We start from the raw sequence: 24,466 nt of genomic DNA, 5'->3' as shown, positions 1-24,466 counted from the left end.
TGCATCAGTTCACAAGCTGCAGTCTTGTGTGATTGAATGGATTTTAATGATGAACAGAGAGAAATGTAAAAACATGAAAATACAGCTTCACAAGCGCAGCCGCTGAATCAAGTGTGGATCAAATATGTTTATGAGTGAAGGATCTTTTGAAATCTTCTCACTGTTTCCCCCACTGTTGTTTTGTTTTTTCAATTAAACTCAAATTTTCATGTCATCAATCAATCAATCAATCAATCTATCAGCCGACTCTTGAAACTTCAGTGAACATCAATTCTGCATCAGTTTCTGTCAGTTCCGTTACTCTTATATAGTAAAGACGCATTGATTTTAAAGGCCTGACATCACCTCATAATGATAATGTAGCTTTGACAAATGTTAACGCAGACTTGATGTTCATGGACGACTTGTGATGGATGACATCACTCAGACAAGTTTCAAGATTCTGTATTGATTTTCTTATTGCACAGAAATGAATGGAAACTAATGGACAACAGGAATGGTATAAGAAAACACAGCGGCATGGTTTGTTTACATGGTTAGCTGTGATCTCCGTGTTCATGTACATGCGGTAAAACATGCTTTATTCAAGTCATTCAATACAAAGATTTAATAATAGGCTGAACTACATGTTGGCTACCACTACATCATTGCACACCTCTCTGGAAGGCAACATCAGCGAAAAGCCAGAGATGTAAATACAGTTCAGTATCTGTGCACAGATAACCACATCGTATAATCTGTATTTGCCCCTTGACAGATTCTGATTCATGGTTAGATTTCTTTGCTAATCATGGCAATGAAGGAAGCTGATACTTTGTGAACACGTCAGGGTCAAGTTCAGCGGAAGAATGAAGGCAGAGCCAAAGTTGCACTCAATCCTGCCAGGTTTCCACTGACATTTATGCAAAGTTCACATAGGGTGTTATTAAAAGTGACACGTTCTCCAACATCTGTTCTCCTCTGCCTCTCTTTAAAGGGCAGTAAAAGTCACCTGTGACCAAAATAGACACTTAAGAGAAGTGGGTTATTCATGGAAACTGTGATCCCTGGCAATGTATCTCAATTGCTTTTTTTCCCCCCTCTCTCTCTCTCTTTTCTCTCAGGTGGTGATTTCTACTCTGCAACTATGACTGACTTCTTGGCAAGTGATGCAGTCATTTACAGAAGTCTGGGAGAAAGTAGCCCTGTACTACGAACAGTCAAGTACGACTCCAAATGGCTGCGAGGTGAGCGTCCAGCATGTCAGTGTGCAGTTTTTAACACATTAACATACAGGTGCGGCCATGAGAGATTTCTGTGAGGAGTCGACATCTCGATGACAAGGGTTGGGTTCTGGTGGCTGCTCTTGTTTTGAACTGATTCCAGGTCTGCAAAGCTCTGGGGATAACAAACCTCTTATCAAATCTGTTACCATTACTTCAACATTAAAGGTATAAGAAACTTGACTTAGAATTTTGTCTATACCTTTATGTGGGAATACGTGTGATGTGCGGTGAAAAAGCAGTTGAAGTTATTAAACTAAAAATCCCCAGAGCTTTTTCTCACTGAAGTTCAGTTAGATGCAAATAAAGTCAAGAGGACTGTGGAAACAACAAAGCCACATGGTGTAGAGATTTAAATCTTTTGTATCTCAGTTTTCATACATGTAAGCAACTTTCCCTGGTGAAAACCAGTAATGTAACTTGGCTAATGTCTATTAGTTATTGTTTATTTATTTACTTGGATCCCCATTAGCAACTACCAAGGTAGCAACTGCTCTTCCAAGGATTCACGTTACGTCATAATGCAAAACAATAATGTAATTAAAATCCAAGACAGAAGGGAACAAGACGAAACAAACAATAAAACTAATAACGATAATAACAACAATGACCAGTATAATAGTTATAGAGTAAATTGATAAAAATGAGGTTAAAAAAATCTTCATTAATGATTAAATACTCAGATATTAAACAGCAAAATGTCCTATTTGTAGAGGTGCTGGTCTGTGCAGTTAGATGTTTCTTTAAGCTCTTTAAAACCATTCCATGTTTTTATTCCTTTGTGTGTAACACTACGTTGCCTCACATTAGTTTTGCTTTCTGCACGGCCGTGTCTGTGCTCCACGAAGGCAAGCAGACTGTGTGTCTTCAATATTAAAACCAAAATCTGATCGGGTTGCGTCACTTTCAGCTGTCGCAAGCTCAGAATCAGAATCAGGAGAAATCCTGAAGAATCTAGAGAAAGTAGGTCAATAAAAAAATAAGACGTGTAAAAGTAATAAGCACCATCTTCCTTTCCTTCCCAACCATCAGAGGTTGATTAGAGATCTAAATCTTTGAAGTCATTTTCAACTTGAGTTTTACAAATGTTAAAATCAGAATGGATTCGTAAGGTTTAGAGAGGATCCAGGTTCAATACGCAGAGTCATATTCAGACTTTATAAAACTCCAACTTTATAAATGACGGCTTTTCTGACTGGAGCCGAGTGTTTTTATCAGCTCTAATCCAGCACCACTTCTGCTGTGTCAATACAGTAAATGTGATGTCTGTGTTGGTAAGAATGTTTCTCTTTATTTGTCGATCCTAATATTCAGATTTGCCATTTTATAACACCCCCCCCCCCCCTTGCATTTCTTCAGGACGCATTTTCCAAATTGAGCATCTGTGTTTACCCGCTCCGCTCCCAGCCCGCTCTCACCGCGCTGTCATGTTGGAAATAAGGCATCACTGCCAGCGTGTTTGTCACTCATCTCTTCTTCTCGTCTCCCACAGAGCCTCATTTCCTCCACGCTATTGAGTACGGGAACTACGTGTACTTTTTCTTCAGCGAGATCGCAGTGGAGTACACCACTCTTGGCAAGGTGGGAGACTCGTCCCAGACCAGACTCTTGCCAGAAATCGAACATCAACTGTGATGCAAACCACATTCCAACAAGATTATTTAGCTGCTGTTCAGTTTCCCATTCTGGCTTGTGGTAAACAACAAGGTTTATAAATCGGATTTGATTTTTCCCTCGTCCGTCCTCTCAGGTGGTTTTCTCCAGAGTCGCTCGCGTTTGTAAGAACGACAACGGCGGCTCCCCGAGGGTGCTGGAACGTTACTGGACGTCGTTCCTCAAGGCGCGGCTGAACTGCTCCGTCCCCGGCGACTCTTTCTTCTACTTCGACGTCCTGCAGTCGCTGACCAACGTGCTGCAGATCAACCACCGGCCGGCGGTGCTGGGCGTCTTCACCACGCAGGCTAACAGGTCAGCAGGGGTCAGACAGGGATCAGTGTTACTGTCTGATCGCAGTAACGTTCTCTGTTTGTTTGTGTCTGTTGTTTTCGAGGTAAAGCTGCGGTTGAGCCAGGAGATGTATGACTACAGAAATACTCAGTGACAGCTCTCCGGATGGTGTCATAACCTCTTGGTTAAAAAGTAGCTTTGCGTAATGGTGCACCTGTTTTCGACTGTTACCGTGACAACCCAGGCTCCGAGCCGACTGTATTCTTTCTGATCTGCGTTTCATCATCTTTGCTGTGAAAAAAGAAAAGCAGAGTTCATTAGAAAGCAAATGACAGACACAGAATTAAAACTATAGATTATTGAGTAACTTCATACTGAGTCAACTTTTGTGAGTTGGTAAATTGATCCTGGTTGAAATTCCAGTAACTGTGTCTTGATGAAAAATCTAGAGCCGACATGATCAGTCAATTAATCCATTTATCCATCAACAACCAAAATAAAACAATTTGAATTTCCAAAGGGAAGCGTCTTGTTTCTACAACGAGGTGTGAAGTTGTTTAAGAGAGAAAAACTGGCACAACACAAATAAAAGAAGCGTTTCAGTGTCATGTAGTTATCGCTACAGTAATCTGTACAGTGTTGTGGTTACACAATAACACTTCACTAATAGCTTCTTTACAACAATAATAATTACTAATATGTTCTCTTTTTTTATTTTTCAACTTGGCTCTAGAAAGAATAAAAACATTTAAAGCAAACAAAGAAAGTAAAAGCAAATACTAGCAAGACATGGAACATAGCAGCAGATGAAATAGATAAAGTAAATAAAGTTTTTGTTTACATGTGACAGCCGATCAGTAAGATGTCGGAGTTAGTGTCGCGCTTTTGACAAAGGTGCCGACCTCCCAACCTTTTGTAACGTCATGGTGATTTCTGGCCCCGTCAACAGCATCACCGGCTCGGCAGTCTGCGCCTTCTATATGGACGACATCGAGAAGGCCTTCAGCGGCAAATTCAAAGAGCAGAGGAACAGTGAGTCGGCGTGGACACCTGTTCCAGAGGAGCAAGTCCCGAAACCAAGGTAAGAGACGCATCTTTAAATAGCAAACTGTCACTTTCCAAGAACGTTTTTTTTTTTTTTTTTTTTTTTCTGCCTCTGACAATGGAGTTTTTGCAGCTGCTGTTGTTATTGTTCTGCACAGACATATCTCTGAACAACAAAAACAACCAGTCCTACCAGACACATGTTTTTTTTTGTTTTTGGTTTTTTTTCCCTCCTGCTCGTCCCCAAAGACAAACAGCTGCCAGTGCTCTTACATCTGTGCCCAGGAAACTGGGTTCAGCGCTGATGCATTTTTCTGTCTGCGGCTGTCTTCATGTTCAGGCCGGGCTGCTGCGCCGGGGAGGGCTCAGCCGCCGCCTACAAGTCGTCCACCACCTTCCCTGACGACACGCTGACCTTCATCAAGTCGTACCCGCTCATGGACGAGTCCGTCCCCTCGGTCAACGACAGGCCGTACTTCACCCGCACCACCAGCAGGTATGGCATTTATATATAGATGAATCGACAACGAGGGCAGATTTTGTTCATTCGTTATTGTTTGGACAACAAATCTCAGTGAGAGGTGCTTTGGATCGAAAGCACTGGACTGAGAAGACCCAAAGCAACTCAGTTTATCCCATTGTAGATTGAATTTATTTGGATTTTGGTCAGTTGAGCAGAAAAAATAAGTAAAATGATGAAGCCATCACTCACATTGAGATCTGGGTCTTGCAATAGGGAGTTCTGACTATTTTTCAACAGTTTTTAGACTCTTTATGGATCATAAACAACCGATCAATCACAAAATAATTAACAGATTAGTCGATAAATTAGAAAATAGAGGATGAAGTCTTCAAACGGCTTGTTTCGTCCGACCAACTGTCCAAAAATCTCTTTATATGGAGCAAATCCTCACTTTGGAGAAGCTGGAATCAGAGAAAAGTGGGTGTTTTTTCCATAAAAGAATTATTCAAATGATTAATTGATTATCGAAATAGTTTCAGATTAACAATTAATGAATCAATTTCTGAAGCGTTTGAAAACTGCAGCATTTTGCAGCTTTAGATGCCTCATTGTAACTCGTAATTCAGGAACCTGTTTTTGCTTCAGCAGTGTTCAACCTTACACCTGCAGAGCTTCGAATCTGGCTGCAATTAGAAAACAGTCCTTTAATAGAAAACATAGTATGCAGGTATTATTTTCTATTTTCTATAGCAACATAATGTACCAGCAGCGTTTCAACACTCGGGGCTGGGATTGGTATCGACGCGTGAGCTCAGGTGGAACACACAACCTTGTCCCTCATTAAAACCCATCGGATTTATTCAGCGGTCGATCCCAGCCCACGTCAAAGACGGTTTCCTCCAGCACTGACCTGACCTGCAGACACTCCTCTGCAGGTCACACGGGAAGCGAGGGAGGCACACGTGTGTCTGCGCATGCGTGTGCGTGTGTGTGTGTGTGTGTGTGTTTTGACATTTGAGAATCCACTGATATCAGATGATGACGGGGTGAATGTCAAATCGGTGATAAGTGTCACAAGTGTCTCAGACGGTGCCGCACAAACCTCAGACAGGGGTGTACACGCAGCAGATACACATCATAGAATCAACTTTAGACACACACACACACACACACACACACTCACAAACGCACACACGCAGTACACACAAGCCTCCTCCATGCTTCCTGAAGCAAAGCCAGGCTGACAGCCAGCCAGACACTGCAGAGGCTCCACACTGCTGGGGAAACATGCGCCACTTCACATCTGGCGCCAAAAACATCACATCTGCCTCGCCTCTCCCCAGAGAGGAGCTAGATAAATGAAACCTAACCAGAAGTGCATCACGCGATACTGCAGACTCATTGCAGGGATGTGCCAGTCAAGTCCATGTGGGTAAACAAACCAGCCTCCACGGGACCATCTGGGAGGGGCTGAGGGAGACATGAGGGCACAGGAGCCTCCGCAGGTGTCCCTTTATAAAAGAATCTAGAAGGGACGTGATGCCAAAAAATATGACTGGGTTTATTATAGGAAGTTTGTTTGTTTAAGTCCCAGGGCCAGAGAGGCAGGCAGAGAAAGTGAATGACTACAGCTTATCCCTCTGTCAACAATCACTGGACTCAAGGTGCCCTTCCGCATGGCTCTTAATCCTCAACTGCTCCATTGGAGCCAGCAGCAGACAGCTGTGGTGATACTGGGCAGCTCCCAGGTGTGACTGTGTGGAGCCGGATGAATATGAAGCAGGGTGTTGCTCCAAATAAACCAACATACAGTTCACTGGACTTTCCTCGTAAATACAAAACAAAACAAAACAAAAAGAGAGAAAACGTGACTCAAAAAGGAGACGGCAGCGTGACGAGGAAAGTGGCTCCACAACGAGCAGGATGGATCGATTGAATGGCCGTGGGTGGATGGGTAGATGGGTACATGAATTAATAGGATGAAGGGATTAAAGGATGTAGGCGATGGTGGAAGGGAACGGTGGGCTGATAGATGAAGTGATTGATTGCACACTGATGCTTTGCACAATGAGCTCAGTGCTCGCCCACTGTTTGTTTTGTTTACCATGGGAAATTAACTTTGACAAAGCAAAACAACAATGTTAGGACGCTAACTAGCATATTCGGCATTGTTAGCTCCTTCTAATGTACGTCAGTTTTAATAGAAATGTCAGCTTCAATTTAGAGGATCTTCACTATGAATCAGTGTTCCTGTTGATGGTGCATCTTTCCCGTGAATACTGTCTATCAGTACTGTTAATGATGCTGCTTTTATAACAGGCTTTTTTCCCTTGTTTTTTATGCAGATTCAAGTTGACCCAGATAGCTGTGGACACGTCTGCAGGGCCGTACAAGAACTACACTGTGGTTTTTCTGGGCTCAGACAACGGCCATGTGCTAAAGATCCTGGCCAGCACCGAGGGAGCCAACGCATCCTTCAGCACACAGCTCCTGGAGGACATCGACGTCTACAACCCTAACAAGTTAGACCGTCTTTCTAGCTTAAACTCCCCATCTTTTTCCTTAATTGTCTGTCCTCTTTTCTCTCTTCTGTGTTCTTCACTCTTAGTATCTTTCACTGTTGTTTTTCATTCTCTCCTCCTCTCTGTGTTCTGCCTTGATCTGTCCTGCCCACCCACTCTTTGGTCTATTGTAACACTTTGCATCACCCTGTACAGCTAGAGGGGATGCTTTTTTTTTTTTTTTTTTTTTTTATCCCTCTGTCTTCTTTTGTTTTCTGACTGCACAGCTTGAAAAGTCTATCTGCATGGAGTTAAATTCACAGCCGACTTCTCTGTATAATTTTCAGACTGCGCCAACCGTCTGCAGCGCTGATTTTAAAAATGAAAATAAATCGAAAACATCTGATCGTGACGGTCTGGGTTTTTCTCTTCGTTCCTCAGATGCAACGTGCAGGGGGAGGACAAGAGGGTGCTGGGTCTGGAGTTGGACCGGGATCATCATGCGTTGTTCGTGGCCTTCTCCAGCTGTGTGATCCGTGTGCCGCTCAGCCGCTGCTCCGACTACAGCACCTGCAAGAAGTGAGTCAGCTGTAGAGCAAAGCCTTCCCTCTGCTAACCCAGCACAGCTGCTTCTTTGTCCTCTACGGGCGCACACGAACACTGATACTAAAAGTCAACACAAAATGAATCGAGAACAACTTGATGTGATTCATCAGCCATTAGGTTTTCTGTGTCTGTAAATTAAAGATTTCGAGGGTTTTGTTCAGACAAAACAAACAAAGTGGAGGCGTCAGTTTGGACTGCGAGAACTTAAAGGGGAGTTTTTCTGTATTATAAAACAATTTATAGATAGAATGATCAATACATTTTTAGATAATGAAAATAATCTATAAATCTATTAACAGGACAGTTACTAAGATCATCTTGGTTTTATCCAGGTCAGGTCAAGAGCAGGTCCAGATCATGAACGATCTTACTTTGGCACATGATTAACTTTTTCAGGTGAAGTAGCAGAAAGTAGGGCTGCAGGGAAACATGAAGCAGCGATTGAACCTTTAAATCAAAACACTTACATATAGCACCTCATACATAAATAAATAAATAACAGCGGTGTCCAAAGAAATACTCCATATGGCGTGAACTAAGCAGAGGTGAGAGTGGTTTGTGGGTGAAGCACAGCAGCGAGGGAACAAACGTTCGACAGAAGCCTCAAAGTGGCGGAAAGATACAAATCACAACTTCAGGACTTTCACAATAAAACCAGAATGGAAACAGGATGCAGATCGTGATTCTGATCGTGGATTGCGTTGAGTGTGAGTGAAACGTGGAACCGAACGTCGGACGAAACCCCATCAAAACAGAGAAAAATGGAGAAATGTTATCCTATTCAAGACCACGCGCTGCACTGAAGAGTTTTTCTATTAAGTTGTCACATTTAGAATAAGTCGCGAGCTCCCAAAGGTTTACCTGCAGGGGAGCTGAGAGAGAAATAAGCATTGTGCAGATTAAAAAAAGAAGGAAAATGTTTAGGTAGGCAGGAAAATAGTAAAAAAAAAAAAAAAAAAAAAAAATTATTGAAGATGTTGGAGCCTGAAGACCGAAACCACACTCGGTGCTGCATACCATGAATTTAGGGTTTCCTTCTCCCTGAGCACTGGGAAGCAAATGGCACTAGCATTGCCAGGTAACTCAAGTAGGATCAATTTCCTCTGCAGCTACCAATTTAAGAAATGTGTCCACTCATGATGCTGTTAGATGCATTTGGACAAAAGCCTGCACCAAATAGCAGATGTTATGTTATTATCTGCCCGGCCCACAGAGCTGGTAGGGCCCACTTTTCCCAAAAAGTAGTGTGAGGTTATTTGTGGTGTTGGCAGGTAAGTGAGAGTAAGAAATGAACTGAGCAGCGGGGGACTGTGGTGAGGCTGCCACATGAGGAGAAATGCTGTGATCCGGGGGAAGGTTGAACATTTTTATAAGACGATTCTGATCTGATTCCTGCCTGAGCTTCACGTCTGAATGTACAGGATCCTGTCGTCCCACAGAGCTGGAATAAGAGGCACAATAGTTTCATATCCCTGGGATTTACAGTTGTCATGTTAGCTAATGTTCACTGGTATGAAAGGTTAAGGAAATACTTTCATTTAGTATTAATTACATTAATACTTTTACTCATTTACCAAACGAAAAATGTACATTGTACATTTCCTGGTTTCTTCTTCGCAGATGTGTAAACTAATTTTCTCTGTGTAAACTTGACGTTAAACAAACAGCGATTTCTCACATTTTACCTTTCAGCACAAATGTGTCTGAATTTTTCACGCAGTCAAACGTGGAAACCGACTCACAACCTATTTAACCTGTAGAGGTTATTTTGAGTTAGTTTGACTTTCACTTCGAGTCAGACAGAATTATTTTGAATACGGTGACGCATCACTACGTGCACTGATCTCTCCATTCATGATGTCATGTTTCTCTCTCTGTCATTCACATGCGTACTGGTGAAAAGCTGAATGGTAACCTTGTGCATACATGGCCAAGAAATGGGCTTTATCCCGGAGAAATCTACCTGGAGAACCAGACTGGAGTTTCAGCATCAGTTTACTGCAGAGAGCAGAATGTAAATGCTTCTAAACATAATGCTTTCAGACTGTTGGCCAGAGAAAACAAACATCTGAAGACGGCACTTTCGACTGTGAGAAATTTTACAGACTACAGTAAATGAATAATCCTTTACTCGTAAAATGCAACAGTTGCAGTGTTAAAACAACTGTGTTGGGTGTAATCACCAACTTATCACCCCATGAACACAGTTGCCACAGGTTATTGTCTCGTGTCAAATTGTGACTGTACTAAATAAACCGTTGACAGCGCTGCTGTCAGGAGGCTGATGCTGCTTTTAGAGCACAACAGAGCCTTCAAGCGTCTCTCCCTTTGTCCACAGCCTTTTGTTTTAACCCCAGCAAATGCAGTTGCTCCTCAGCTTCGGGATCTATTTTTGGGGTTCTGAGGAATGTTGGGCCCCAAGTATCTCGACCCCTTACAACCCAGAGGAAGGATTTCTCCTCGGCTCCACTGGGGAATGCATACAGCCCCCATAGCATGCTAACCCCTCATTGCAAAGGCCTGGAGAAGCTCTCAACATCGTTCATTCATAAATTGGATCCAGCTGATTGGCCAGGAGTCAGCGACGGTGACTTTTTTTTTGTTTTTTTTACTGAAGCTGAAGGAGAGAGAGGAGGAAAAGAAGGAACAGGGAAGGAGAAAATGGAAAGGGCCTGTCTTACTTAAGCTTACGGGCCGGCTACATCCCCAGATCCCTTTTAGAGACTAGAACTACAGCACACCTCATCCTGGGATTAGGGGCCCGGTAAGCCTCATCAGTACTGGCCAGGAGGTCAGGTTTCAACAGCCATATCCTCCTTTACCACACCAATGAATCTGTCTCCCTCCAGATGAGATTTTCTCTCTTATTTCTGCCTCCATTTTCTCTCTGTCTCTGTATTTCTCTCTCTATTGGTTTCTCTCTCTCTCTCTCTCTGTCTCTCTCTCTCTCTCTCTCTCTCTCTCTCTGTTTTTCCCTCAGTGAAGTTTGCACCATCAGGTTTCTTTTTTCACTCGAGGCCCTGCTGCCAATATTAGGTTTCAGAAAATGCTCTTTTTTTAGCAGTGGCTAGAAAATGTATGAAATGGGAGTTTTAATAAAAAAAAAATACAATAAAAGGGGCAGTAGAGGCCTCAAACCCTGAAATCTTCAGCTCCAGTGGATATTTTCTTTTTATATGAAGAGTTTCATCTTAGTGGCTGCTCTAGGATAAATAAATGTATATTATTTTTACTGTCACATACTGTGTGAAGTACAGTTGAGGGTAGGTTAGGAAAGCTGGAGTTATTACAACCTGGTCTTATTTATGTAGTTATGGTTATATCAGATATTATTCCCATTAAAGCAACTGCTGAAATCTCAGGTAACAACTCACTACAATGATGTACAAAGTCCAAAAGGTTTAGGATTGGAAGACACACGAGCACCAGAGAGGTACCACTCAATAAGTCTGTACCAGGGAAAGATCATGGTCGTGATTAAAGGAGCTATTTTTAAGTTTTGCTATAGCTACATAGCCAACATTAGCATTCACAACTGCTTACTTCGCAGTCTAGGAGAAACGTTGTGACTTCAGCATCAAACTTCATTCCTTTACTCACCTGGAGCTGCCTCCAGAGGAAAGCAATGCCATTGTTAACTCTTGTCTCTGTCACATCTTGTCTTCTACTCAAGTTAGCATGCTAACCGGCTAGCCGCGTTCTGTCTCGACACTTTCCGATAGCGACTCACTGTAGCCTCCGATCTGCCCTGAAGATGCAGTGCTGCTCAGGGGACGTATACTATACCCTCTTGTCATGTGAACACAAATATGGCCGAAGCTCTTGTCAAGCGACAGTCGCCACCACCGGCTCCCAGCGAGAAACCAGGTTCAGAGAAAAATTTACGAAGAGCCCCTTTAAAAGAAACCAGTGCTGATTCACATTATTTCCTCCTTTGCTCCCAATAGACACAAGTTATAAATCCTTCGGCAGCTCGAGGACTTAAACATACGTCATTGTAGGACTTTTGTTGAAACGACTGGTGCTCTCATTTTCTCAAATAGCTTGATCTGTATGACAGTAAAATGTCAGTAATGACCCTTCATCACACAGGAAACGTAAGTACAGAAGGTCAGAGTTGAAGCAGGAATTCAATATGTAAACTGTGATGGATGTTTACAACTGACAGTTTACAGAGCACCTTCATTTTCTCTTTCAAATCATTTGACTGCCTGTTCACCACGTACAGTATTATTATTACCAATCAGAATGATGGCCAACACTATGAAAATAAGATCCAAGTCATAATAAACTGGAATCATCCTTTAACGTTTGTGATTTGACTTCCAAAGAAGCCCAAAGCTTCAGGTGAGTTTAAAAAACATTATATTCCTTCAATGAGTTTAGTCGTTCACATCAGTGTCATACAGTAATGGCTGAAACCATCTCCGGTAAGTCAGTGTTGTGTTATTCCCAGGACTTCTGCTAAATGACAGCTGGAAGTTATGAGTCCCAGCCTCAGAAGCTGGATAAATCCCTCCTCCCTCTCAGCAGCTAATGGATGTTCCTTACACAGTGTGGCTGCAGGCGAACATACGCACCTATGTGTTCATCATAGCGTGACAGGATACGAGCGAGAAAGGTGGAGGATAAGTCTGAGGTTTTAAAGAGCGAGAACACGTGTCGTGTAGAAGCCGCACATATGAGAACAACGTCACACAGAGAGCGAATGGCTCTGCGAGGCGGCTCTCACCGAACCCCCACAGCTGGACACAAGTGGCCTCTTCTCCCAGTGCTTCAGCGCCGAGGTTTCATTCCTGTCATGTAACTGAAGGGAGGCAGAACCGGGGAGAGAGATGGATACATACCTTATGGCTAGGTTATGAATCATTTATTTAAGCTGCTCTATGCAGTGTCACATATCGGTAGCCACACACGCAGGCAAGAGTAATTTTAAGACCTCGATACCCAGAGGTCTTCAGTCTGTGATGCTTTGAGAGAGCAAAGAAGAAAAAATGACAGTTCAGGATTTTTCTTTTTCTTTTTCTTTTTTGTTTGACCGAAAGTTGTTTTTGCTTATCAAAAGAAAGTTTGTGTTTCACTCTGAAGTTAGGATTTCTTTCGTGTATTTAGGTATGGGTACCTATCTATAGGTATACCTGCAGCTTTAATTAGCAAAACTGCGTCAAATACCTGTAAATATACATATGTGAGTCGCTTTGGGCGTTTTTACGAAACAACTGGTGCTGTTCGTTTTTCCTGGGAGGACAGTTTCTGTTAAACCGTTCACACAGATTTACTGAAGCTCATTAAGTTTGTTTTCTTTTACTTCAAATTGTCACGAGGTGTCAATTCAACTCAATAGTGGCTTTGTGTTTCATAAAATTTCCCTTGAGGTGTCTTTATGTCTGTGTTGGTGAGCATCCTGGTAAATGAACGTTTTTTTTCCCCCTCAATTACATCATTTTCAATAGCATAATTGAGCGCTTAGCGTTATTATTCCAAAGGTTAATTGATTTGCAGCGAGGGTACAGAAATACAACATAACACTTCAAAAAACATCTCCTCTCTCAGGCTTCTCTCTGGAGCTTTAGTAACAACAGGTTGGTCAGCCAATCAGAAGACAGGAAGTTCTTAGCCTCACTTCTGATTGGCTGACTGTTTTCTGAATAATTGAATAAAAATGTAGCAGAGTTCATATAAACACTCAGAGAAACTAAATCCTGCAAGGTTGGATGGTGGGTCCAACTGAGGGCAGTGACTGCTTTGTTGTGACATCACAAAGTTACAGAAGTCCAGATGGGTCGTTTTAAGGCTCAGTTTCTGAATACAGGCTGTGTGCATTTCTCTGTGGACTGAGCGCTTTGATACTTTCACAGTATTAATACAAAACCTAGACATGATCTATAATCAAACAACACATGGACATCTCACTTCATATAAAATGGGACCTTTAAAATTACCACTGAGTTTAATCAGTGCCTCCAAGGTTGTCTGAAGGCAGAAGTGCTACGATGTTGTTGAACAGTCTGCATGTGGAGGAGGTCCGTGTGTGTGGAAAGATCAAGTAACGTCACACAACACAGACGTTTGGACAGTGTTGTCAGATCAGACGCCACTTATACGGTTTGATTTGGAGGCAGTAACAAAATGTATTTCATGTATGTCATTTTGGGAGCACAAGCCGTTGCTTTTATTATAAGCTGCGAGTTAGTCTGGTTTTGTTGCATGTCTCTGCGGTATCCCCAGGTCAAGTGGTGGTGGGTGTTCTTATTTTTGTTTTTCTTGTTATTTCCATAAAACACAATTGAAACTCGCTCACATGAAGTGTGTGCAAAATACTTTGACTCGTAGATAAATTGACGCTCAGCTCCCAGCTCCAGGCATCGCGCGGGGAATAGTTCCTATCTTGAATTAGCTCTCTCTGTTGGAGTGACACACTGATGTGCTCTCAGTGGGATATCTCTGTAATGTTTACAGACTGAGGGTGAAGGTGGTGCAGCACCCGCACGCTCTGTTTAGATCGTTGTCAATAATTTGGGATATTTAAAACAGGTCACGGGAGTTCTCATTAAAACTCATTAAAACTTGTTCCTTGACTGCCATAAAAGGTTTTGGATTGACATGACGCTGCACCCGGCACAACCACCATCAGCACGCTGTTGGCGTTTTCCTTTTGTTTTCTTCACTTTTATCTCCGATGTTATTCTGCATAACAGGCTAAAAACATCTCTAAAGTGACTGCAGATAGGCAGTAGGTAAACATGATTGTTGTTTGTTGTCATTCTTTTGTCACTGTGTACTTTATGCTCGTTATGTTGTTGCTGCCGGGTGAATACCGCAGACCCACAAAGACGTACGTTCTGAGGTGGCGAAGTCTCTCACCGACAACCCAGTGTTGTTTGGCAATTATAGAGTGGCAGAGTGAAGGCCGAAAGGATCATGCAACTCATTCCACAGTGCAGGATTAAAAACCACAGACTTAAATGAAACAGACGGCAGATCAGTGGGAAAGTTTAATCAACAGAGCTGACGTGCGAGTCTGGAAGTGGAGAGAAAGTACTGAATGCAGTGACTCTGCTGGGAATGTGACTGGCTATCGATGGTGGTTAATGCTGTGACTGCCTTAAAGGGAGGGAGTAAACAATCCATCAACCAAATCCATCCAGCCTATGTCATTCAGTAAATCACACGACAGAGACACAATGATTGACTCTAGAGAGACTAGGGCCTGAATAAAGTCATTCATGGCTCATCAGTACGACCGCACTGTAAACATAATACGAAGAGTATCGCTGTTGATGGCCTTAGTGACCTGCAGTGACCCTGACTTAAAAGAACAGTCCTGACATAAACGAAAGAGTCCACCCACCACCAAAAACCAAACCACAAGTCTGGAAATTTGTCAAGGTCTTTAAAAACCTTGTTGACAATAGAAAAAACGCAAGTTATTACAGTTAAAACAGGAAAGAGCAACTTAACCAAACCCTGTTTTATCTTGAAGATCACCCCCCGCTCTTACATCTCCAAATAACACATTTTAAACCCAATCCACTTCCTGTTTGATACCGTATGTTGACTGAGGGACGTTGTGCAGATTGTGGTGAACATGATGATGTTTGTTCTTGGGAAGTGGAGCACAGTCAGATTTTTATTAGCTTCTTTTTTTTTTGTTAGTTAGTTTGTTTGTTTGTTTGTTTGTTTGTGTATTTGTATAAGTTTTCTCTGGTAAGACTGGGACCAGTTTTAAGTTACTTTCATGTTTTTCTGATGCTGTTGAAAGTCATTTTTGGTAAACACAAAAGAAAAAAGGGCCATTTTTTTCTAATTATAATTATTTGAGATGATACATATACAAGTTAAGCTCTTCCATTATGTATGTGTAAATACTTGTAATGTATGGGGTCAAAATAATTATGCATTGAGACTTTAAAGCCTGTAAGAGATGCAGAAGAGTAAAAAACTAGCTCTGTTTTTAATCCCTCCGATTCAGTAAGAAAACAAACAGAAGTCTGACGTCCTGACTCTAACTCCAACCAAACACTAATCTGACTCTGATCTTTCCTGTGTCTCTTTATGTGATCGTCTGCATTCATCCAACAGTTCATAAACATAGCTAATTACATATTTTATTCTTACAAAGAAGCACGGTTTAAACAGTGATGGCCCATTGTAAAAATGTGCATCCATTCATAAAAAAACATTTAGCTAAACTGCTTTTAAGTACTACACATCTCCGTATATGAGACAGAGTTTGCAAGCAGGACAATAAAACCAAAAATATAGTGGTTGCATGAAGATGTAAAGATTTAAACTGCAGTTTCATGGCAATGCTGCTTTTGTTTTGCTTGGGAAATAATGACTTTAAATGAACGTGCAGCAATTTCATCTTCAATTTAATGTTTGTGTTGTTCTGCTTGTTTCTGTGACTTCTCTGTCTATATTTTCGGTTGGTACCGGGTCGGATGGCCGTGTCGCCGCTACCTAGCTAACATCTGCTGGCCTTCGGTGTTCTTCATACACACTTCTCTCTACACCTCCCTCCGTCACTGACCATCTGTCTTTGTGTGTCTGTCTGTTGTGCAGAAGCTGTCTGTCGTCACGGGACCCTTATTGCATTTGGCTCAAGTCAGGCAGCTGTGCCACGGTCTCACCTGGTTTCAAGTAAGTCTCACACACACACACACACACACACACACACACACACACACACGGTTATTATAGGGTACAGCTGAGAAATGTCACCACCATTCACAGCCATCAATGTTGAATTAATGTTGACTTTGAAATTGATAAAAAGCTGCTTGACTTCCGTGTTGTTTGTATCTCGCTCCTCTTAAGTGCATGTTGAAGAATCGCCAGTGACACTCGTTCAGGCTAACGGGGGTAGCTGAAGCGCCGGTATATTATTATTATGAGATATTGTGAGGTTGTAAAGTTATGACATTTAAAGAAAAATCAGTAAATGAGTCGCAGCCTATAGAGGGGAATAATGTCAATTACAAACATGCCGTAACTTTTTAAACTGTCAGATATATTTCAAAGAACGATGCTAGTGTCTTTTCAGCACAGTCATTGTTTGCATGTGTGTTTGCATGTGTGTTTGCATGTGTGCACATACTGGGGAGAATAAACAGTGTTTTACAGCCACCATTTCCCCTGCTCATCCGTGAACAGCCACAATAATACACCGCAATAACATCGCATATCACTATATTTGTCCTGGACTGTATGGAGATATTAAGTTTTGGATATCGCCCAAGCTTCAGTTGTAGAGAACAATAGCACACCATATAAATCAAGATTTTTTTAGAGGCGCAGAACTGAAAACGATGTAGTTTATGTTCACAAGAGATAGTTATGATTAGGATTTCAGTGAAGAGATGATGAAATCCAGCTGTGGATTTCATGGGGAGGTAAAAGACAGCTGCTGGTGGGACAGTTATTACAAACAAAACTAGTGAAGATTCCAGATTTTACTACAATACCACGTATTTCAGAATCGCTTTTTGGGAAATATATATCAAATGATGCACAGTACATTTAAAATGTTTAATGGAATAGGGTCTTTGGTTTGATGGTTTCACTCCTACATGTAAATAAATAGTTTATGTGTGTGCCTGAATAAGGTGATTTTTACAACCTTAAAGCTTCTTAAAGGGCAAAATAAAAGGATGTTAAGGGATTAATTATGTGGTACGGTTTCAAATTCTAAGTTGTCAATCAGCTCTTGCCCAGGCGGGGCAGAAACCCGTAGCTGTTTTGATGTTTTTCTTGGTGTTGCTCCTCTGGTTACCACTTGTGCTTTGACAGCTCATAGAAAAACACCTGTTTTAATATCAGTGATTGGGGAAGTGCCCAGGAGTAAAACATGCTTCAGACTTTCAGCCCATTAACAATGCAGCAGCAATTTTCTACCCAACATGATTCATTGTTGACTCCTCCTTTCAACAGAGGTCTGCAGTCATGAACCACCAAGAGACAGGAGTGTGCAGATTTGCTCTCTAATCAAACACTCCAGCAGGAGCTTTCAGCTGCTAATTCTTCCCTGGACGAAGTTGTACTAATTAGTGTGATCAGACACTGTGCTGTTTGGTCAGTCTGAAAGCACATGGGTGGACACAGCTATATAAAGTCATTATTAGTTCTCTAACTCACAGTCACAGCGGACACATTTGTAACTTGGTCAATAATGTGAAGCCAAACAGGAGCAGACGCAATCATTTTCATATCTGCTCTCGCTTCTCGGGTGAGTTGTTCAGCGCTGTGCAGATCAGCTGGACCTGCGCGAGCTGCTGAGGCAACAGTCTCTCGATAATCAACAGCTTATCTACAATTAAGACAAGCGGGCAAATCAACATAATGAAAATCTAACCAGCGCTTTTTACTAAAACCCACAACATGTATCCATGTGATTAAATGTGCTGTCTGAGTCAGAAACGCTCCTTTAGCCTTAAAGCCTCGGAGTTCATGCTCACGCCTGATGGACTGCTGAGCTGGCAAGGACATGGAAGTTATTAATGTAAACTAACGTGCTGGAAATACAAGTCAAGGACAGAGTGTTTTGTAAGCAGTGATGTTGAATAATAATAAAAATCAGCATTTAAACCAACCGATCTCGACATTTGCAGGTCGGTTTTTATGCTTTTTAAAGTCCGAGCTTCTCAGCCGACTGTATCTCACCTGTAAACAGACACTCGCTCATTCAGCAAGACATATCCATGCTGGTAGATGAGAAGACATTAGAAACATGAGACAATAGAAATCTAATCAAAAATGCTAATGTGGGCCACATTTCAAACTCTGAGTCTCACTGTCAGCCAACAAGCTTTTTCATACATGTACGTATATAGAGAGAAATTTGACTGTTGTTTCTAAATACAAGAATTCATCTTATCATAACACGGTTCTTAAGTAAGAAAGAAAGGGAAAGGATGGAGAGAAAAGGCAGTGTCGGTTACTGCTTTATGTAAATACAGTGGGAAATAAGAATATTTGATTGGCTGTTCACAATCAATTTACAGTCTACACAGACAAAGAAACGGCATTTTGGTTAACGAGCAGAAAGGAGGTGCCATGCCAAAAACTGAAAATGAATAAACCTGATTTCTTTCTTTAACAAGGGCACAATTACTCTTGTATACAAGCTAAAATGCTAAAATGCTAAAATGCAATCTGATGTCAGTTCCATGTGCAAGCAACAGGGAGTCATTGTGCACACCTTCAACATAGTTGTCCACATCTTCTCTCTCTCTCTCTCTCTCTCTCTCTCTCCCTCCCTCTCTCTCTCTCTCTCTCTCTCTCTCTCTCTCCCTCTCTCTCTCTCTCTCTCTCCCTCTGTCATAAAATCAAAAGTGATGTTCGGCTGCATACGTTTCAATCACGCAGCAGTGCACCGCACCGTCTGGCAAAACTAGGGAGGAAAGATGGATGGATGGGTTGTTGGATGGACAGATGGATGGATGAGTAGGTAGACAGATAGATGGATGCAGTAAAGGGTGGAGGAGGAGGCGGAGGGGCAGTTAAAGGTACTATTTTCTCCTCCTGTGTGCCTCCTGACAGTCAAGGACTTTGCATGTCCCCGTGTGGCTGACGTACAACCTGATGCTAAATCACCAGTCTTTTACCTCTATGTGCATGGGTTCTAAATTGTGTGTGTGTGTGTGTGTGTGTGTGTGTGTGTGTGTGTGTGTGTGTGTGTGTGTGCTATAGATTGACATCCCACTACACTTCCCCTGCCCCTCCATTATACACATACACACACACACACACACACACACAAACACAAACATACAGAGAGCATCACTTCCCCTGACGACGGGCTTCCCATAGATTATTTTGACGGCTGAAAATGTGCAGACCTGGAATTATTGCATATCGTCTGCTTGGCCAGTCAGACGTATTACTGTCCCTGCCCTCACACACACAGAGGCTAATAGGATTTTTTTTTCCTTTCTCTCAGATGCTTGTTTCTGTGTGCTCTCTTATATTTGTGGATTTGACAGTGTGATATTTGGCTTCTTATTTAGATCATTCCATCTTTTGTTTTTGAGGCCCTCACAGAGTTGGGATGTTTTTTTTCGGGCTGTTTTTAGGTTTTTTATTTTTAAAGGAATATTCTCACACTTTGCCAGTTTTCTCGGCCGGTCACAGTGACTTCCTGGAGTCTTGTCTTGTCAGACGACCAGCTGTTTCCAGCAGCTGGTCGTCTGACAGTCTCATGGTGATGACAAGACTCCACGAAGCTGCTGTGCCCGTCAAAGAAATAATCACATTATCCTCCTGTAAAAACAACAAACATGTAGTTTTTACACTGCGGTTCTTGTATAGATTAAATAAGAAGGATATAATGTGTTGCTTAATGATCTTTAGAGGGGCGGGTATGCAAATTTAGTGACCTTTAAGACCGAGCTGAGTTCGCTGTGTCCCCGCTGTGTGCTAAGCTAACCTACCTTAAAAGTTTATATTCACCATGCAGGCATGAGCTTGTTTTTAAGGCCTGTGGTTAAGGTTGATCTGAAGGTTTGTAGTCTGAAGGACAGAAGGTGTTGTCAGCCCGTAATCACAGGAGTTACAATGTCAAAGCGAAGAGATGCATTAAAACTTCCATGGAAACATCTAAAACCTCTCCTGTACCTTGATCCTTTGTTCGGAACAAATTGAACCCATACATCAACATTGGAGAAGTGAATTAAAAGGAATGTACTTGTTTGAAAAGACATTTTTGCTATGTTCTTCCACATGTATTCCTCCATGACTCTGGGTCTTTACGAAGAAGCAAGTTACAAAACTTTGCGAGCTACAGATGGCAAAAGATATATAGTTTTAAAGTTTAAAGTTTTATTCCTTCAACCTCTTGAACGCTACACTTCATTCTTCAGTCTTCATTTTAGCAAGTGAGTCAGATGAGAAGATTGATGCCGCTCCCGTGTCTGCCCATTAAAAGCAAGACTACAGCCAGTTAGCTTAGCTTAGGATAAACTCTGGAAACATTGGGGAACAACTAGCCTAGCTTTGCCCAATGGTAACAAAAATCCACTATACACCATGTCTGATACCTTTCAGAGAAGTTGTTCCCTCCGGTGGTGTGAAGGGGTTGATGTTCTACTTCCTGTTGAGATGGAATATTGTGGATCATTCAATTAGTGTCATGTAATTAGTTTGAAACAGGCAGGATGTTAAAGAGTAAGAGGCAGCGTTGTTTAGAAATTGTTGGTACACACTGAGCTACTCATTAAAGATGTTCTGCTTTTAAAGAGGGAAATGTGATGAGATTTTGATAGATAATGTTTTAGATTATTAATTAGCAAGATGGAAAAAGCTCTTTATTCATTTTTTCGTTGTGACTTTAAGTGCGAGCGAGTCTGAGGATTTGAGTTAAGGATGTAATTAAGATTAGGATTAGATGTGTGGTTTGAGGTCAGGAGTTAGTAGCTGTCACTGGAGGCTGAGAGAGGAGAGAGAGGAAGTGCCGATGTGGCTTCACGCAGGCGAGGCGTTCCAAGCTGCTCGCGGAGGTTTGATTTATGAGCCGGTGTTGAGCGTGCAGGACGGAGCTGCGCTGGAAACCAACGGACCAGAACCTGAGAGAGATCAGCCAAAATATCCTGTGCAGACTCGACTATCAGGCCTCTGCCAGAGAGCGAGAGGAGTGTGGACGGAGACAAGAACAAAGGAAACGAGAGGAGAGGATGAAAGGGAAAGGAAATAGGGGACAAAGAAGAGGGGGTAAATAAAAAGTTGTGAACTGAGAGAGGAAATTGACGTAAAGAGAGATGCAATAAAGGAGGGAAACGTGAAAGGAAAACAAAGGAGCAATGGGTAGAAAAAGGAGAAAATGTGGGAGGACGGGGGGGAGTGAATTTTTTCTGATTCCAAAGTGCAGAATATTGCAGAACATCTGTTTTTCATTTCGGTTTTTCTATTCGAGAAAAAAAAAAAAAAAAAAAACAATCTGCTCGGGCCTTCTGTGTGACATCTGATTTTAAACCTGCCTTAAGTGATATCTTTTATCTATGTATATATATATATCACTGAAAGGAGGTGAGGAATAGCTGGTGAAAAGGGAGAAAGGAAAGGAGGATGATAAAGGGACGGAGATGGAGCGAGAGAAGGATGAACTGGTGTGAATCAGGCGGGCGGCAGAAAGAGCCTGACCAGAGTCTGAGATGAAGCAGCTCAATAGTCATCAACCTCCTGGGACTTCCTCCCCTCTCTCTCTCTGTCCGTCCGTCTCTTTCTCACTGTCTCCTCTCTCACATCACTCTTTTCATGGACTATCAGCCTCTTCTTCTTTTTTCTTTTTTTTTTCCTCCAGTCCTTTCTCATCCAGAGGTGGCATAAATTTTAATGACTGATTTGTAGCTGATCCAGGGGATAGGAGAGGGAGGGGGAGAGGGAGGGGGAGAGGGAGGGAGGGGGAGAGGATTCACAGCCCTCTTTCTCTTTCTGTCTTTTCATCTCACACGTTGAAAGATTGTGTGGCTGGACGACTCAACTTCATAGCGTTTCGGGGTGTTTTACTTTTTGTGTCATCCATAATGCATCACTGTCGCCAAAGCACACTGCCAAAAACAAAACACGGCCAAGGACAGAAGACGGATAAAGAAACTGGAAGGGAAAAGCAGGTCAGCTGTGTAGAGCAGGTTGAGATTTCTCTGTGGATAAAGCTGGTGATATTCTGTGTTTTTTGTTATCGTTAACAATTCGCACAAAAAGTCTTAAACCAACAGCGCGTCAAGCCATGACCTGACGCTTCCTCACTTCAGTAGCCTGTCGCTGGCACTCGGCGGCGAGCTCGCTGGCTCCCGAAGACATGAATGGTTGAGAGCGGGTCACTAACGTGTGCTTTCATTTAAAAATAAAATGCTCAAACAGCGAATCAAGGGAACATGAAAGCAGGAAAAGCTCTCTGATAGAAGTATGTTTAAGAAGGAAGGTCACAGTCGCAGGCTGGTCGAAGGCCGAGCGCCAGTAGTTGCGATTCGCCAGTGGTAGGAATACACGTGGTCACGTTTCCATTCGACATGTCGAGGTACATTAGACAGGACGCGTCAGTCCGGGAACGCGCTTGTTTTGGAGCATTGAGACGCATCACCGCAGGGGAAATAGATCGGTGACGTATTCCAGTCTTAAGACGCTGCTTCCATAGAAAACAGTGGGTGTTTTGACAGTGTGCCACAGATGTGCGTTGCCCTTGCGAGGAAAATACCAGGATTACTCAAAACCGACACGACTAGACACCCACACTTAACAGCTATTTCCACCAGCGTGCACAAATTTATTTTAACCCTGGCAGTCAGAGAGGAGCACAGATAGAACGGCTGAGGACTGAGGGGGAAACGTAGACTGTTGTAAGACTCGTGTCATTAGGCAATGCCCAAAATCCCGTGTGAAACTGAGTTAAAATACTAATATTGGATGAGATGAAGAGACTCAAGCCCGAGGACCTCATCAGAGCGAGGTGCGATCCTGAGCTGTGGCTTTGACTTGAAACCTGATTTATTTGATTATAAAATACACCACACCGCTCTGTCTCACCCTTTTGCTCGCCATTTTTAAAGTTTTCCAGCTGCGTAACGTCAGCGGTCCGGAGTCCAGTCCTGAATATCAAACGTGTTTAGAAGTAGAAGTAATGAGAGCGGCGGACAGTGAGTGAGGTGTTGGGAAGGTGATTAGAGAAGCGTTAAACACGACACATTGTACGTTTTTATCTCCTGACGGCAGCTCGTTCTGATCCGTCATCAGTCAAAGTCATAATTTATAATCAGCCCTGGAATCATGTGTCCATGTCTTAAATGATGTGATGTGTGATCTATACATTTACTGTTTTTATCCTCCATAAATAAAGTTCATGTTTGGGTCATGTTCGGGTTTATGTGTTTTATAATTAAAGAGGGTCATTGATTTTTTTTTTTTTTGTATCCATCCGGCTTTTGGATAGAAAACAAATCTGTATTCATGCAGTTCGTCATGTTATCATTCGGGCTGCTCGTGAAATCATTATTTTGTGGCTGCATTTTATCTTGTTTATGGACTCTCATCCGCAGGTGTTAATTCGCTGTGCAGACACTCACCTTAAGTGAATACATCTGTGTGGTATGTTATTAAAGGTTGAGTCAACACCGCATTCATTAAAACCCTGGAAACGAGACGGGCCAAAACTGTATTTTCTGTGATCTGCTAAATGGAATCAGTGTTGTGTCGATGAGTGCAAAGCTCTTTTTTATTATCAATGCCAGGACAACAAATAACGATCACACGGCAGAACTGTGAAACCAGGTGGAAAGAAAGTCACTTTGTTTGGCCAAGTGAGAACAATCCCATTAACATACTCGGATGGCAGCGTCGCATCATCGCGGCAACTGAAAATTCAAATCGGCCAAATTGTCTCACGATGCTCGCTAAGAGTAAGAGTGCAACCGAGCCGGCTGCAGGACGCGAACCCAGGCTGCAAGGGCTTTATGGGTAAAAGCAGACAGATGTCGATATCTGACAGCCAGCGGCGTCTTGTGTGTTTGGAGCAGAACAAAATGAATTCTTGCCTGATGGTCGTGTTCAGCTGTTTATTCAAGTGCATGAACACCAGAGAAGGTCAATTACAGTGAAGAGCGCTGACAAGTCTGGCGTGCTTTTTCAAACGTAAAGGTGACCTGTCATCCCAC

General features: G+C 42.4%; 1 protein-coding gene across 1 annotated transcript in view; it reads left to right on the top strand.

Annotated features, from left to right (window-relative positions):
• Positions 1-24,466, top strand: part of sema6e (sema domain, transmembrane domain (TM), and cytoplasmic domain, (semaphorin) 6E) — a 152,677-nt gene that overhangs the window by 103,142 nt on the left and 25,069 nt on the right. The window contains 8 exon segments of the mRNA XM_056381483.1: positions 1,104-1,226; positions 2,755-2,843; positions 3,013-3,230; positions 4,159-4,290; positions 4,594-4,749; positions 7,062-7,238; positions 7,659-7,796; positions 16,389-16,466. Coding sequence (XP_056237458.1) covers positions 1,104-1,226; positions 2,755-2,843; positions 3,013-3,230; positions 4,159-4,290; positions 4,594-4,749; positions 7,062-7,238; positions 7,659-7,796; positions 16,389-16,466 — 1,111 coding nt within the window.

Source organism: Seriola aureovittata, chromosome 7, assembly GCF_021018895.1.
Source record: "Seriola aureovittata isolate HTS-2021-v1 ecotype China chromosome 7, ASM2101889v1, whole genome shotgun sequence".
Taxonomy (NCBI): domain Eukaryota; kingdom Metazoa; phylum Chordata; class Actinopteri; order Carangiformes; family Carangidae; genus Seriola; species Seriola aureovittata.
The sequence above is the reverse complement of the archived record's forward strand: the minus strand, read 5'-3'. Positions and strand labels throughout refer to the sequence as shown.